The following is a 17065-nucleotide window of genomic DNA, read 5'->3' on the forward strand; positions in this document are numbered from 1 at the left end:
TAAGTTACAGCATAATGAATATAATCAATAATATTTTAACAGCCTGACTGATATCGCTCAGTGATTGGTCAGGGCACATGCCTTGATTGCAGGCTCTATCCCCAGTAGGGGACATGTAGGAGGTAGCTGATCAATGATTCTCTCTCTTCATGGATGTATATATTTTCCCCACCTCCCTTTCTCCTTCTGAACTCAATAAAAACATCTTTAAAAAAATATTATGCTGTACCTCTGAAACTAACAGAGAATGCTGAACATTCACTGTAATTAAAAGTAAAATAACATAAAATAAAAATTAAAAAAGACATAGGGTAGCAGAATAGATTAAAAAAAAAGTATCTTTATCCTGTGTACAAGAGACTCATTTTAGATGGAGAGATACACATATAACTGAATGAAGAGATCAAAAGAGATATTTCATGCAAACAGAATGAAAAAGAAAGTTGGGGTAGCAATACTCATAAAAAGGACATTACACAATTTTTTAAGGTGTCAATCCAAGAGGATATACTAGTAACAATTATAAATGTCTATGAACTACAAAATAGTGCCTAAGTATCTAAAATAAATATTAATGAACACAAAGGTAAAAATTAACAGCAATAATACTGGAGGGAACTTTACTCTCTACTTTACTATTCTACTAATTTACTACTCTATTACTTTAACATTATTGGGGAGATCATCCAGACAGCAAATTAATACGAAAACAATGGCCTTAGTTGTCATGTTAGATCACATCAAATTACCAGAATACTGCATCCCCAAAAGTGCAGAATACTAATTTTTTTAAGTACACATGGAACATTCTTCAAAATTGTTTAAACACTGGGCCACAAAACAAGTCAATAAACTCAAGAAGACTGAAATCACATCAAGCATATTTTTTTTTACCATAATGGAATGGAACTAGAAATCAGCTATAAGACAAAAACCGGAAAAAGCACACATGCATAAACACTAAACAACGTGACTGAACAACTGATAGATCAAAGAAGAAATCAAACAGAAAATAAAATACACCTAGGTACAAACAAAAAGGAAAGCACAACTCCCCCAAATTTAAAAGATGAGTAAAAGTAGTTCTAAGGGGAAAATTCATAGCTATATACATCTATCTTAAGAAACAAGAAAAAGCTCAGTCCCACCAGTGCAGTTCAGTGATTGCGAGTCAACCTATGAACCAGGACTTCACAGTTCAATTCCTGGTCAAGGGCACATGCCTAGGTTGTGGGCTTGATCCTCCGTAGGGGGCGTGCAGGAGGCAGCCAATCATAGGTTCTCTCTCATCACCGATGTTTCTATCTCTGTCTCCCTCTCTCTCTCTGAAATAAAAAATAAATAAAAAATAAAAAGCTAAAATAAACAACACAAAAAGGAACTAGAAACAGAACAAATAAATCCAAATGAGCAAAATTAAGGAAATAATTGACCAAAGCAGAAACAGAGACTAAAACAAAAATGGAGAGTAATGAAACTATCAACATAGTTTAGGCAGACTCATCAAGACAAAAAGAGAGCTCAAATAAATAATCCTATAAAATACAAGCCTAATATGCTAAGTGTCCAGTCAGCCATTCAATCAATCAAAGCATAATATGCTAATGATATGCTAAGGGCTGCTCAACTGCTCGCTGTGATGTGCACTGGGCCTCTACTATCAGAAATGTAAGAGGAGAGATTACAACTGATACAACAGAAAAATAAAGGATTTTCAAAGGATAATATGAACAATTTATACATGCCAACAAATTGAATAACCTGGAAAAATAAATAAATTTCTGGAAACATACAGCTGCCAATACTGAAACAGATGAAACAAAGAAACTGAACAGATTGATTAACAACTGAAGCGGTAATAAAAAAAAAACCTCATAGCAATGTCCAGGAAAGATAGCTTGACAAGTTAATTCTACCAACTAATCAAAAAAAGTAGTAACTGTCCTTCTCAAAAAATTCCTAAAAATTTAAGAGGAACACTTTCAAACTCATTCTATGAGGCCAGCATTACCCTAAAGCCAAAACAGACAAAGGCATTACAAAAAAAGATTTACATGCCAATATCCCTTATGAATATACTAGAGGACCCGTGCACTAGTGGGGTCCCTCGGCCTGGCCTATGCCCTCTCGCTATCTGGGACTCCACTGATGAACAATCAGGGCTGGGGAGGGATGTGGAAGGTTGGCGAGCCGGGAAGGGACCACAGGAGGGCTCCAGGGCATGTCTGGCCCATCTCGCCCATTCCTGATTAGATGAACCCCAGCAGCAAGCTAACCTACCAATCGGAGCATATGGCCCTGGTGATCAGTGTGCATAGATATAGGTTGAATGGTTGAACGGTCACTTAGGCTTAGATATATAGATATAGATATAGATAGATATAGATATAGATATAGATATAGATATAGATATAGATATAGATATAGATATAGATGATATAGAGATAGAAAAGCGATAAAGATAGAGATATAGAGATATGTAGATAAGATATAGATAGATATAGATATAGATATAGATATAGATATAGATATAGATATAGATATAGAGATATGCCAAAATCCTCAACAAATTCGGGCAAATCAAATTCAATAATACATTACAAAGATTATAGACCTTGATCAAATAAGATTTATACCAAAGATTCAAGGATGGCTCAATATATGCAATTCAGTTAACATTATATACCACATCAACAACACCTAAGATAAAAATTAGTAGATCTCAATAGATGTAGATAAAGCCCTTGATAAAATTCAACATCCATTTATGATTTTAAAAACCCTCACTAAGATAGGTAAGAGGAACCTTACTTCAAAATAATAAAGTTATATAAGATAGTTAACAGCACACATTCCACTGTGAAAAGATGAAAGTTTTACTCTAAGATCAGAACAAGATAAGGATGCTCACTCTCAACAATGCAGGGTTGGGCAAAAGTCGGTGTATAGTCAGGAATATGTGAAACATAAGAGTTTATTCTTGTGTAATTATTTATTAACTAGTGGCCCATGCAATGGGGGGTGGGAGGTCCTCAGCCCAGCCTGTACCCTCTTGCAGTCCGGGACCCCTCGCTCCTTACCTGCTCGATGCTCCTTACCGCTTGGCTCACTGCTCCTTAGTGTTGCTCCTTTAGTGCTTGCCAACTGTGAGCCCAGTTTCTGGCTGAGTGGTATTCCCCCTGTGGGAGCCCACTGACCTACGTTGAGCATCTGCCCCCTAGTGGTCAGTGTGCACTACAGTGACCGGTCGTTCTGGTCATTCCGCCATAACGGTCGCTTAGGCTTTTATTACGAGTATATAGACTAGAGACCTGATGTACGGAATTTGTGCCCCGGGGGAGAAAGGTCCCTCAGCCTGGCCTGCGCCCTCTCGCAGTCTGGGAGCCCTCAAGGAATGTCTGTCTGACTGCTGCGGAAGCAGGAGAGGTTCCCACCATCACTGCTGCCCTCGCTAGCTGTGAGCTAGGCTTCTGGCTGAGTGGCACTCACCCTGTGGGAGTGCACTAACCACCAGGGGGGCAGCTCCTGCACTGAGTGTCTGTCCCCTGGTGGTCAGTGTGTGTCACAGCAACCAGTCATTATGCCATTTGGTCAATTTGCATATTAGCCTTTTATTATATAGGATTATTGTATTATTTTTTTTCATATGAGCAACTGTAAACCCACTTTTGCCCCACCCTTTATTACTCAATTACTCTAATTACCTAAACAAGGTAATTAGACAAGACAAGAAAAAGAAACAAAGGTAAATTGGAAAATAATTGTCATTATTTGCACACAATAAATACATATAAAAAAGTTATCTTTGGAATAAGAAATGAATTTCATAAAGCATCAGGATACAAAATTAATGTACAGAAACCTGCCACATTTCTGTACACTAACAATGAACAATAATAAGAGAAATTAAGAAAACAATCCCATTTACAATGCTATCAAAAGAATAAGATATCTAGGAATTTAACCAATGAGGTAAAAGATCTGTACTCTGAAAACTATAAGACAAGGAAGAAAAGGAAAAATATATAATTTGCTAACTGATTGCAAGGATTAATACTGTTAAATTGCCCATACTATCCAAAGCAATCTACATATTTGAAACAATCCCTATCAAAATACTAATGGCTTCTTTTCAGAACTAGAAAAGTTCTCAAATTTATATGAAACCAAAAGGACTACTACTAGCCAAAATGATCTTGAGAAAGAACAAAGAGATATATTTACCCTGACTAAACTACATTACAAAGGTATAATAATCAAAACAGTATGATACAGACATAGAACAATGGAAAAGAATAGGCAGTCAAGTAAACCCTCACTTATATGGTCAATTAATTTAAGAAAAAGGCAAAAATATGCAATGGGGTAAAGACAGTCTCCAATAAATGTTATTAGGAAAATTGGACAGATACGTGCAAATAAATAAATAAATTTAAAAATAAAAAGTACAAAGCCTCCGCACAGTGATGGATACCACAAAAGGACAGTCTACTGAATTGGAAAATGTATTTGCAAATGATATATCCAATTTCAGGGGTAATATCTAAAATATATAAGAAACTCATACAACTCAATAACAAAAAAATAAATAATCCCATCAAAATATGGGCAGAGGACATGAACAGACATTTCTCAAACAAAGACATACAGATGGCCAGTAGATATATGAAAAGATGCTCACCATCACTAATCATCAGAGAAATACAAATCAAAACTACAAAATAGGACTTCATACCTATCACAATGACTATTATAAAAAACAAGTATTGCACATATGTAATACCTTAATCATTAAGAAAAAAAAGGAAAAAAAAAGCAAGTGTTGGCAGGAATGTGGAAGGAAGGTAAGCCCCATGCACTGCTGGTGGGATTGTAAATTGGTGCAGTAACTATAGAAGACAGTATGGAGTTTTGTCAAAAAAATTAAAAAGAGCTCTAGATATGTTAGCCAAGATTAAAGTAATACAGATATCCATAGAAAAAATGGGCAAAATATAATGTGCACATGTGTGCATTTGCACACATATTAGAGTTCAGCAATAAATAAGGACCTCTTGCCATTTGTGACAACATGGATGTACCTACAGAAAAAAGACAAATACTGTGTGATTTCAGTTATATGTGAAATTTAAAAAAAACACCCAAAGATAAAAACAAAAACTCACTTTTTAACATTACTAATTGTATATCCATCTCAATCTATTGATTGCTAGAGGGTAGGACATTGGGAACATGGATAAAAAAAGTGAAGGGGAGTGTGGTAGCTGAACGGGTAATTAATAGACTCGAAGTGGTGATCATATCGTAAGGTATTTAAATGTCAAAACAATAAGCCATTGAAACACATAAAACTAATATAGTATAATATGCTAACAATACTTTTAGAGTTAAGTGAAATCCATAAATGAAAAAATAAAAAAGTTCAAGCACTTTTAGGCACAAATGACGAAGACATATACTATTAAGCTTGATATGCCTTCCAAATTTTAAAGAAAAAAGGCTTTTTAAAATTTCTCTTTCATTTTCAAATATTTTCTTTTAGAAGTCTTTCAAATTGAATGAGATAATTAAAATAAATCTTAATAGATCCAGTTTAATGGTATATAATAGGAGGAAGAAAAAACTTGAGAGGAAAAAATTCTTGCTCAATAGTAACTACAATGATGGCCAATTCAAAGTGAATTTCCAATTATAGCCTAGAAGTAAAAATTCTAACCAATGGACTCTATATCTAACTATACATAAAAAACCCTGAGGAGCTAATTCAGTTGGTTAGAATGTTACCCCGATATGCCAGGATTCTGGGATTGATTCCTGGTCAGAGCACATGCAAGAATCAACTGATGAAAGCAGGAATGGGTAGAATAATAAAGTGATGTTTCTCTCTCTCTTGTTCCGAAAATGCTGATATTTTAAATATTTCTTCCAAAAACTTTCACAGGAAATTCCAATAGGAAACTTTGGAAGCTTAACTCATTCACAAATATGCAAAACCTAACTTAATCAGTTGGCACTATACAGTGAGAATATACTGAAGAAGCAAATAATTGGATTTTCAAACTACAGCTGCTGCAGATAACAACTGTAAGCAGCAAAAACAAAAAGAGGATGATTGTGTGTGTAGACATTAGTATATGGCTGAACTGGTTGTTTGCTAACTATCACTTGCCCTAATTGACTAATGGCTGGAGCTTACAAATGACTAAATATATGAACTATCACTTATGACATATCAAGTCAATGCAAAGGTTATCAAAGGGGGAGTTATATTTGAATGTGTTTTTTTTTCATTTAACGAAAATATTTGGGTTAAATGAAACTTTAAGATTTTAAATCAGGGCATGGCAAATATGGCTCAAAGGGCAAACACCTGTTCTTATGGGTAAGACTATCATATAAGACACAGATATGCTCTGTCTATGAGTGCTATCATGTTAACACAGCAGAACTAAGCAGAGTGACAGAGACCATATACATTTTAATCGCCTTGTATTGCCTGGCAAACTATAAAATGCAGCAAACAGTTATAATGCAAAATCATTTCAACTGCTACACGTAACATCCATACTTCAACATTTTTTTCTTTTATTACCGTGTATAGCCATCATGTCAAAATAAGAAAGACTTCAAATGTAGCACTTTTGTCCTGGCCTGTTGGGCTCAGTTGGTTGGAGCATTTTCATGTATACTGAAAGGCTGTGGGTTCAATTCCCGATCAGCTCATGTACCTGGGTTGCAATTTTGATCCCTGGTTGGGGCACCTACAAAAGGTAACTGATCAATGTTTCTCTTGCATTCATATCCCCACTTCTTTCCTCTCTCTCTAAAATCAATAAGCATGTAATCAGTGATGATTTAAAAGAAAAAAGAAAATGGGACACTTTAAAAGCATGTGGAGCCCAGCCAGCTTGACTCAGTGGTTGAGCACTGACCCATGAACAAGGAGGTCACGGTTGATTTCTGGTCAGGGCACATATCTGAGTTGCGAGTTCCAATCTCAGTACTGAGCATGCAGGAGGCAGTCAATTGATGATTCTCTCTCATAACTGATGTTTCTATCTCTCTCTCCCTTTCTCTCTGAAATAAAAAAAAAAACAAGCAAAAACATTTAAAATGCTCATTAAAATATATCTCTCAGCTCTGGACATGGTGAAGCATCAGCTTGTGCAGCAAAAGGTCATGGGTTAGGTCCCTGGCTCCCCTCAGAGCTCATGCAGGAGGCAACAGATTTATATGTCACTATCACATCAATGTTTGTCTCTGTCTCTGTCTGTCTCTCTTCCCACCCCTCCCTTCCACTCTTTCTAAAACTTAATGAAAAGTATATCCTCGGGTGAGGATTAACAATATATATAGACAGAAAATTTTAAAAATGTAAAATATAGTATTTCATTAAAGCTAAATTGCTTCACAAAGCCAAAACCGGTTTGGCTCAGTGGATAGAGCGTCAACCTGCGGACTGAAAGGTCCCAGGTTCGATTCCGGTCAAGGGCATGTGCCTGGGTTGCGGGCACATCCCCAGTGGGAGATGTGCAGGAGGCAGCTGATCGATGTTTCTCTCTCATCGATGTTTCTAGCTCTCTATCTCTCACCCTTCCTCTCTGTAAAAAATCAATAAAATATATTTAAAAAAAAAAATTGCTTCACAAAAACTAAAACAAAATTAAGGCAAGACTAAATGAAATCTCTGGCCAGGCAAGAAAAAACAGTTTACAGATTGTGAGTTAATTAAATCATGTTTGGTTGCAGTGGGTACTTCTAGAGAAAATAAAATGGTCCCAGACTGTTATCCTTTTGTTGAGAACAGATTACTCAACGAAGATGTTGGAAGCATCAATATGCAATTCAAAAATAAATAACTTCAAGCAGATTTCTTGTCTCTTGACAAGTCAACAGATTATTAATACTATATAATTGGTTTCTTTGAGAAGTCAATCCCAAATGTGAAGTGACTCAAGAATTCACCTCTGTAAGTGGTCTCCACAGGACCATTACAAGAGGGAATATTTTCTAAGAAACTGAAAAAACTTTAAATACTACTGAAGAGGCATCTGCTAAGATATATTACAACTAATGGTGGGAAAAATATGAATGAAGTGAGAAAAGCCTTTCTTGGATATATTAACAAAGTTTATGAAAATGTAAAGTGTTTAATGTCTATGGTTAATTATGTTATTATTCACTGGCACATACTTTATGCAAAATACTTTATTGTGTGCCATTCTCAAAGACTTAATGAACATCAGTTTCATGAATTCTTGTTGGAAAGAGAAGCTGGTCACTTATGGCTTAGCACTCAGGGTTGAGACTGAAAATTTTTTTGAATGAGAACAACCATCAGCTGCTGTCATTGGTCATTAATTTTTTTGCAATTTTTATGATTCTTTAAAAAAACCCCAGAATCTTATATTGCAAAACAATACTACACAGTAAAGTGATAGGAAAGACAATGTTTTTGGCACTGCAAGTACTATTAAGCTGCTTAAAACACTCTGTGTGGTATTAAAAATTAAACAAAAGTCTAGATGTCCATCCCTGCAACAATTTGCAGCACTACAGCTTTAGAACCATTTTTCAAACAGGGCAATGCACAGAATATTTCCATTTTGCAAAAGCCATTTGTGCAATGAAATGTGAAAGGAATACAGCAAGTAAAAAAATACAGAACTTTTTTTTGGTTAATCCTCACCCAGAGATATTTTTTCCTTTGATAGTTTAGAGTGGAAGGGAGAGGAGGAGGGAGAGAGAAACAATGATGTGAGAGAGACACATTGAATGGTTGCCTCTTGCACAAGTCCCAACAGGAGTCGGGAATCAAACCTGCAACCCAGGTATGTGCCCCTGACCCTTTGGTGCCACCCTGGTCAGGGCTAACAGAACTTTTTATATACGTTACAACCAATTAATATATTAAATAATATATGCCCATACATTGATAGCAGTATTTGGTAATACCTATTTGTGAAGACATATTTTTATTTTTAAAAATAAAATATTATCTCATTGTAGAATAGCTTTAAAAGATGTACATTTGCAATTTTTAAAAATGTAGTAAAATGAGAAGTGAGAATATATTAGTACATACTTAAATATTTTCAATAAAAACTTTTAGTAAAGCCCAGCCAGAGTGTCTCAGTGGTTAAGTGTTGATTTATGAAGCAGGGGGTCCCAAGTTCAATTCTCGGTCAGGGCACATGCCTGGGTTGCAGGCTTATCTCCAGTAGGGGACGTGCAGGAGGCAGCCAATGATTCTCATCATTGATGTTTCTATCTCTCTCTACCTCTCCTTTCCTCTCTGAAATCAATAAAAAATCTACATTAATAAAAGAGAAACATGCAAATTGGTGTCACTCCGCTATGCCCACCAGCCAATCAGAGTATGCAAATTAACCCAGCAAAGATGGCGGTTAATTTGCATATGTAGGTGCGGAGCAAAGACTGAACGAAGACAGTGCAGAAGGAAGCCAAGCGCTGCAGAAGGGAGCAAAGCGGCGGAGAAGGGAGGGAGCCGAGGCAGTGGAGACAGTAGCAGACTCGAGGCAGCAGACACTGGAGCGGAGGGCAGGTTTTGCTCCCTTCTCTGCTTCGCTCTGGCTGCAGAAAGCCCTATTCTTGCAGGATTAGGCCCGAGGAAGCCCTATTCTTGCAGGAATCTTCCTGCAATGGGCCTCTAGTATGTATATTATAAAACAAAACCAAAAAACGTTTATTATATAAATGTTAAGTTCATATAATATGATATAGTTCTTAATGTAACTACAGTGAAAAAAAAATTGGAAAACTGTCAGCTTGCAATCAATGAGATCAAGACAAAATCTTTATGTAATGCTGTAATATAGTTCACTCACTGAGTGATTTATTGCTTCCTTCCCAAGTTATATTTTTCAGTTTTGATGTTTACATATAAAAAAGATGAGACACAAATTAATACTCTCAGATCAATTATAAGAATAATTACAAATATTTTACCAATTAGAAAGAATTTAAAAATTTTTGAATAAAATAATTATAAACAGAAACTATATAAATGTGTCACGTTTGACTATCACTTTCTTTTGAAATACAAAGATATGTTAGCCCATAAAAATAACCTGGTGTTCGACTCCCTGGAACTTTCATGTATAGCTGAACTGTATTCATGCCCAGAATAGAATGACCAAGGTGGCTTAGGAGATTTCCTGCTGATACCACCCGCACAAAAGCAGGAAGTTTAGTCAGCTCACGCAGCTGCAACTTCCACCTGAAATAAAATAACAGATCAAAGTTTAACTTTGCATCCAGAGACAGAGAAGCACCGGTCAGATGCTCAAACCTCAGAGGGAAGGTAGGGGAGGGTGGGAGTAAGGAGGAGAGATCAATCAAAGGACTTGTACGCATGCATATAAGCATAACCAACCGACACAGAAACCAGGGGGTGAGGGCATGAGCTGGGGCGGGGAGGGGGAGGTAGGGGGAGGAGAAGGAACAGGGACAATGAGGGGATAAGGACACATATGTAATACCATAATCAATAAAGAAAAAAAAAGTTTAACTTCGCTACAAATATTTGAGAATTAACTGTGTCTTAAAAATCTTGTGATCTGACCAGAAAACATTACATTTCTATTATACTTTTAACGTCAAAAGTCCTAAAATGTTTAACTTTTTTTTAAAAAAGTTCAAACACACAGAGTGATAATTGTACAAAAACAAAAAAATTATAATCATGTAAATCAAGCATGTCAAACTCAAAGGCTAACATGGGCCAAATAAACAATGTTTAAGTTTATGTGGGCCGCAAAAAAAAAAGCTTCAATTTTCATAGAAATGTAGGTCTATTTCAATAGAGACATGCTGAATAAATGAGTAATTGTTAAAATAATAGAACATTTTAATAAAAATTAACATTTTTTCTTGAACATTAACTTACCAGACACTGAATAATTGCACAAATTAATAAGCGTAACACAAATAAAACTATTTTTCTTATTCTCTGAAAGTGAAATATTTTCTGTTGCACACATCAAACAAGTCAGTACAAGACTAATGATCTGGTAATCAGCTGCCAAAATATTCGCTGCTGGTATTAGTGGAGAGAAATGGTGCGCCTGCACGCAAGGGAAATGAATGCAACACGATTATAGTAATCAGTCATTAGCGAATGTTGTATTTGTTATTAATAATTATGTATAACAGGATATTGTAGAAATTAAGTAGCGAAATTTTTACTAAAACATTTCTTACATACCGTTATAATGGCTGGGCCGCAAAAATATTCATTGTGGGCCACATGTGGCCCATGGGCCATGAGTTTGACATGCTTGATGTAAATGAAACACATAATTTTTATTTTAAAATTTATAAAATTCATGTTCTGGCATTCTTCAAGTAAAAAAAAAAATCGAATTCAAAACCTAATAAAGAAGTTTTAAAATGCTGGTTTTTTAACTAATGTCAACATAAAAAATATAGGAATAAAAAACAAACAAAAACGTAACTACTAGGGAATTTCCAATCCTGCAATCCTATTTTTACTTTACATAAACAGAACTGGAAAACTTACTTTTTGTCATCAGAAAGGTCAATGTTGGTCCCAAACTTTATGGTTTTAAAAGGTCCTTTCCTTCTCTTTCCAGAACTTAAAAAAAATAAAAATAATTAATTCCATGCTTTTTGCACAGAAATATTGACTGAACACTTAACGTTACTTACATATCTGAAGATGTAGATTCATTGTCTGAATAATCCTTGTGTTGCATTCTTTTCTCATTTTCTTCCTATAGATTAAATAAACATTCATGCATAGTATTCCATCACAGGCTACTGTTTTAATTACACAAGTGAATAAAATAGTCCTATCCTATATAATAAAAGATATGCAAATTGACCCAACAGCAGAACTGGTCATTATGAAGGGCACTGACCAGCAGGGGGAGACGCTCAATGCAGGAGCTGCCCCCTGGTGGCTAGGTGTGTTCCTACAGGGGGAGTGCTGCTCAGCCAGAAGCTGGGCTCATGGCTGGCGAGCACAGTGGCAGTGGTGGAGTCTCTCCCACCTCTGTGGCAGAGTCAGACATCCCCCGAGGGCTACTGTATTGCGAGAGGGTGCAGACAGGGCTGAGGACCCCCACCCCCACCGCCAGTGCATGAATTTTGTGCACTGGGCCTCTAGTCTACATATAACCTACTTGGTTATACTTTGAAAACTAAGTTTCTATAAAAACATTTCATAAAAAATATTTTCAATGACCACATTAAGTAAAGAATCAAGAAAAGGCAACCCAAATAACACAATACTCATCCTCTTCCATCAGCCACAAAATCAATATTATAGAACACAATTATTTTTCAAATAAAAAAAACATGCATTCATTGTGGTCTAAAGATAAATTTCATTTTATAATTTTAAAAGTTATTTATTTTTTATTTTCTAAACATATTTTTATTGATTGTTTTTTAGAAAAAGGGAGAAAGGGGGATAGAGTGATACAAATTTCAGTAAGAGAGAAACGTCAATCAACTGCCTACTGCATGTCCCTCACTGGGGATCAAGCCCACAACCAAGGTATAAGCCCCCGTGACAGAAACTGAATCTGGTACCCTTGAGTTGAAGGGCCGATGCTCTATCCACTGAGACAAACAGGTTAGGGAAGGGCTGAATTTTATTTTAAATGGTATCAAAGGAATTTGAGAGAGGACTAAAAGATAAAATAAAATAATATTTTAAAAACCTCACAATTTTTTTAGGATTAAAATATTTTGCAAGTACATACTCCTAAGAGAAAAACTTTCTTCCTATTTCAAAAACAAAAAGCAGGGTATGTTTTTCCTTACTGACACTCTTCTCAAAGAATGAAATCTGTAGTTTTTAACATTTTACCAGATATTCAAAAAGAGAATGAAAAAAAATTAAAGTGAGATTATGGAATGAAGTATCACAATCGCTTATAGATACCCAAGTAGCAAAGCAAAAGCACACATTCTAAACTGACCGAGGGCATACAAATACAAATATACATAGCTAAAGATTATATTGAGGAAAAAAGGTAAGATTTTCTATTTCTAATTATGATTTTGTTCAGTCACCTGACCCTGCTTGTGTAGACCATACTAATAAAATTACTGGTACTTAGAGAAGTTCTTCATAATTTAAGTTTTTGACACAATAAATTCCATATCAATAATAAAAATTTACATAGCACTAGTAAGGACATTGAATGTTTTTTTTTAAAAGTGTGAATAAAAACCTCTTGACAAAGCTGCTGATATAATGCATGGAGTAAATGGTGCTGAGACAACTGAAAATCCCTATTTAAAAGAATGAAGAGCCCTAACCAGTTTGGCTCAGTGGATAGAGTGTCGGCCTGCAGACTCAAGGGTCCCAGGTTCAATTCCGGTCAAGGGCATGTACCTTGGTTGTGGGCATATACCCAGTAGGGAGTGTGCAGGAGGCAGCTGATTGATTGTTCTCTCTCAACGATGTTTCTAATTCTCTATCCCTTTCCCTTCCTCTCTGTAAAAAATCAATAAAATATATATTTTTTTTTAAAAAAAGAAAAGAATGAAGAATAATCATGGCTGCAGAATAGGTGGAACCTCCCACTCCTTGCTCCCAAGACCAGAGGTATTTGTGACCGAACTGCCGGACATCAGGCATGAAAAACTAGTTGAAGTGAAGCTGACCTGAAATACTGTGAACAGAGAACACAGAAAAAAGCAAGGAGAGGCAGAGAGGGTGGGTCAACTAGGGAGAGCACAGCTAGTAAGCGGGAGAGACATTGTGGCAACAATGCCCCCACACCCCCGAGAGTAGAGTACAGAATCTAAGCCCATGCAAGTATCCCCAACTCAGAAAACAGAGAAGGGGATGGGAATTCATGTAGCACTGGGCGGGAAGCAGTAGAGATAAAGTCCACCTTGGAAGCTCAAACTGCAAAAGCCCAAATAAAGAGCAATTTCTTTGTTACAGCATCAAGGACAACTGACCTAATCTAGGACTGGGGGGAATGGCCAAACAGCAAAGCTCCACACTGCAGAGCTTGGTGTGAAGGGAGCTAACAGGTACAACCAACAGTGACTCAGAGATAGCTTCTAGCCCCTGGTAGAACATTGGGCAGAAAGCAAGATAGCTGGGGGGAGGCTAGTCTGTGTGCCTAGGAGGAAAAAGAGACCGGACTTTCCTACCTCCCTTCCATAAATGCACTAAAGGAACCCTGGCCCAACCTGAAAAATCTGTCACATCTACCCTGTTCTGCTGTTGATCCCAATGAAAGGCAAATGTCCTGGGGCTACAAATCTGTACCAGTAAGGTTCAATATGCAGGTCCGGGAACACAACTGACCAGCAAAAACCCTGTTCAAGGACAGAGGCCTATGCAAAAAATTCAAGTGCCAAGAGGGTCTGATTTTTATATTTGCTTTTGTTTGTTTAAATATATTTTTTATTGATTTCAGAGAGGGAAAGAGAGAATTAGAAATATCCATTATGAGAGAAAATCATTGATTGGCTGCCTCCCTGCATGCCCCCTACTGGGGATGGAGCTGGCAATTCAGACATGTGCCCTTGACTACAATCAAATTCTTTAGTCCAGAGGCCAAACCATCTAGGGCTGTTTTGTTTTTTTTGATCCCCTCCTATTCTGAGTGGCAGCAATGGACTGCCAGGAAACCAGAAATGAGGTGTTTCAACAGTGTCCACCTGGTAGTTTTCTGTCTGGGTGGGTGTGCTTGAGCCCTTCCACAGCTCTGCAGGGAAGTCGATGCAGCTCCTCAGTGAGTACAGCCTGTCAGCCCAGTCCTGCCTAAATGATGAAGTGCCCATCCCCTCTCCCACAGTTTACAAGCATTACCTTCAACACCTTAAACCATACCCTGACAGGTACCAGAAACCCTCATAGAGTGAAGATTCATGGGAGATGGGAGAGCAACTCAGAGCAGGGACATTCAAAGGGTGAGACCCAAGAAAGATACAGTCTCTGGGCTTCAGAGGACCCACCAACTGTACTGTTTGGGACTATGCTCTGACAAGTGTTAGGCTGCCTGGCTTTAGCAACTGACATTGATAACACCAGAGAATCAACTTGGAGGCTTGTGACCAGCACATCAACAGGCCGGTCTTGGACAACATCCAACAAGCTGCACAAATAGGAGATCCAAAGGGTTTATATCTAAGCACCAAAATCTGTGGAAATTGTTTTTCTCTTCATATTTCTTTAATATTACTTTGTATATAATCTTTTTTGTTTTTAGATTCCACTTCATTACTGCTTTTTTCTCCCATATTCGTTTCACTTTTCGCTTTTCTTTAAATTTTCTTTTCTTTTTTTGTTTTTCCTCTTCCTATTCCATATATTATTATTACCTTTTAAAATTATACACACACACACACACACACACACACATCCTCTTCTTATATTTTACTTTTCTTTCACATTCTCCCGTCATTTTCTTCTCTTCTTTTTGGTCACTTGTATTATAATATTCCCTTTTATTTCTCTTTATCTTCTCTTTCCTTATGCTTTTGGTTGGTGGTAGGGTTGTTTTGGTTCTTATTATTAGCTTTTGTTCTATTTGTCTGTGTTGTATTCAGTTTGGTCCTGTTTTATCTTGTCTTGTTCTGTCAGCACATGTATAACAGCTATCTGGGATTGAGCCTCATAGCCAGCCAGCCTGAGGACTGAGCCCACCCACGAAATGTACAATCAGAAGGCAATTACAATAGGAGGTGCAGATAAACATTAAATGAAACAGTATTGGCATCATAGAGGTACCAGAAAGAGAAGAAAGTCAGCAAAGGATAGAGAACCTGTTTGTAGAAATATTGGCCAAAAACGTCCCTAACCTATGAGCTGTGAATAAAAAGTGTGAATAAAAACCTCTTGACAAAGCTGCTGATATAATGCATGGAGTAAATGGTGCTGAGACAACTGAAAATCCCTATTTAAAAGAATGAAGAGCCCTAACCAGTTTGGCTCAGTGGATAGAGTGTCGGCCTGCAGACTCAAGGGTCCCAGGTTCGATTCCGGTCAAGGGCTGGAAAAAGTCAAACAAGCTCAGGAAGCACAGAAAGTATCAAGCAAGAAGAACCCAAAGAGGCTCATGCCCAGACACAGGTCTAAGGGGAATGACATGAAGTATTCAAGGTATTGAAAGGGAAGGATCTGAAAATAAGACAACTTTATCCAGCAAGGTTATCATTCAAAAAATAGATGATGAAATAAAGAGTTTCACAGACAAAAGAAGGCAAAAGAAATTTATTACCACCAAATCAGCATAGCAAGAAATGTTAGAGGGACTATTGGAAGAAAAAGTAAGAAAGAGAGAGAAACATAGGCAAAAAGGATAAAATTGGCAATTTAATAAAATTGTAAACATGTTAATAACGTCATTGTTTTAATCCCTCAATTATATACTTGTATTACATCATTTGTTGTACACCTTATGGCACGCTGTATTTCATGTCAATGTATGCATATCAGTTTCTGACCTATGGCAATGAAAACAAGTTTATATTAAGAATATCCTTAAATGTAAATGGATGAAATGGTCCAATCAAAATTCATATGGTAGCTGAATGGATAAGAAAACATGACTTATATATGACTCACATATATGCTGTCTACAAGACTCTGACCTCAGAACAAAAATGTTCCCCTCTTGCCCTGACTGGTTTGGCTCAGTGGATAGAGCATCAGCCTGCGGACTGAAGGGTCCCAGGTTAGATTCCAGTCAAGGGCATGTACCTTGGTTGCGGGCACATCTTCAGTAGGGGTGTGCAGGAGGCAGCTGATCAGTGTTTCTCTCTCATTGATGTTTCTAGCTCTCTATCCCTCTCCCTTCCTCTCTGTAAAGAATCAATAAAATATATTAAAAAAAAAGTTCCCCCCTTTCACTCTAAGTCAATGGAAAAAATATTCACAGGGGAGGGTGAGTTTGGGAGAAATCCAGGGGTGAGGATTAATAACAACAATAAAACTTACTTATCCTGGATCAAGCATAAGACTTACACTCAATTTCTCTTCAGAAAGGAAGACAGAAGAGTGAAATATTTAGAATTAAAAGGGGGAAAAACATGCTAGAATTCTGGA

General features: G+C 36.9%; 1 protein-coding gene across 7 annotated transcripts in view; it reads right to left on the reverse strand.

The window, feature by feature from the left end:
• LOC139000587 (lysine-specific demethylase 6A-like) overlaps positions 1-17065 on the reverse strand; it is a 266067-nt gene that overhangs the window by 19224 nt on the left and 229778 nt on the right. For all 7 annotated transcript variants that reach the window (XM_070402728.1, XM_070402727.1, XM_070402726.1 and 4 more), the window contains 3 exons: positions 11692-11756; positions 11543-11617; positions 10092-10240 (listed from right to left, as the gene is read on the reverse strand). In XM_070402728.1, the coding sequence (XP_070258829.1) occupies positions 10092-10240; positions 11543-11617; positions 11692-11756 (289 nt within the window). The remainder of the gene's footprint in view (positions 1-10091; positions 10241-11542; positions 11618-11691; positions 11757-17065) is intronic.

Source organism: Myotis yumanensis, unplaced genomic scaffold (assembly GCF_028538775.1).
Source record: "Myotis yumanensis isolate MYYU_CA2020_CCGP unplaced genomic scaffold, mMyoYum1.0.hap1 SCAF_24, whole genome shotgun sequence".
In the NCBI taxonomy this organism is placed as follows: Eukaryota; Metazoa; Chordata; class Mammalia; order Chiroptera; family Vespertilionidae; genus Myotis; species Myotis yumanensis.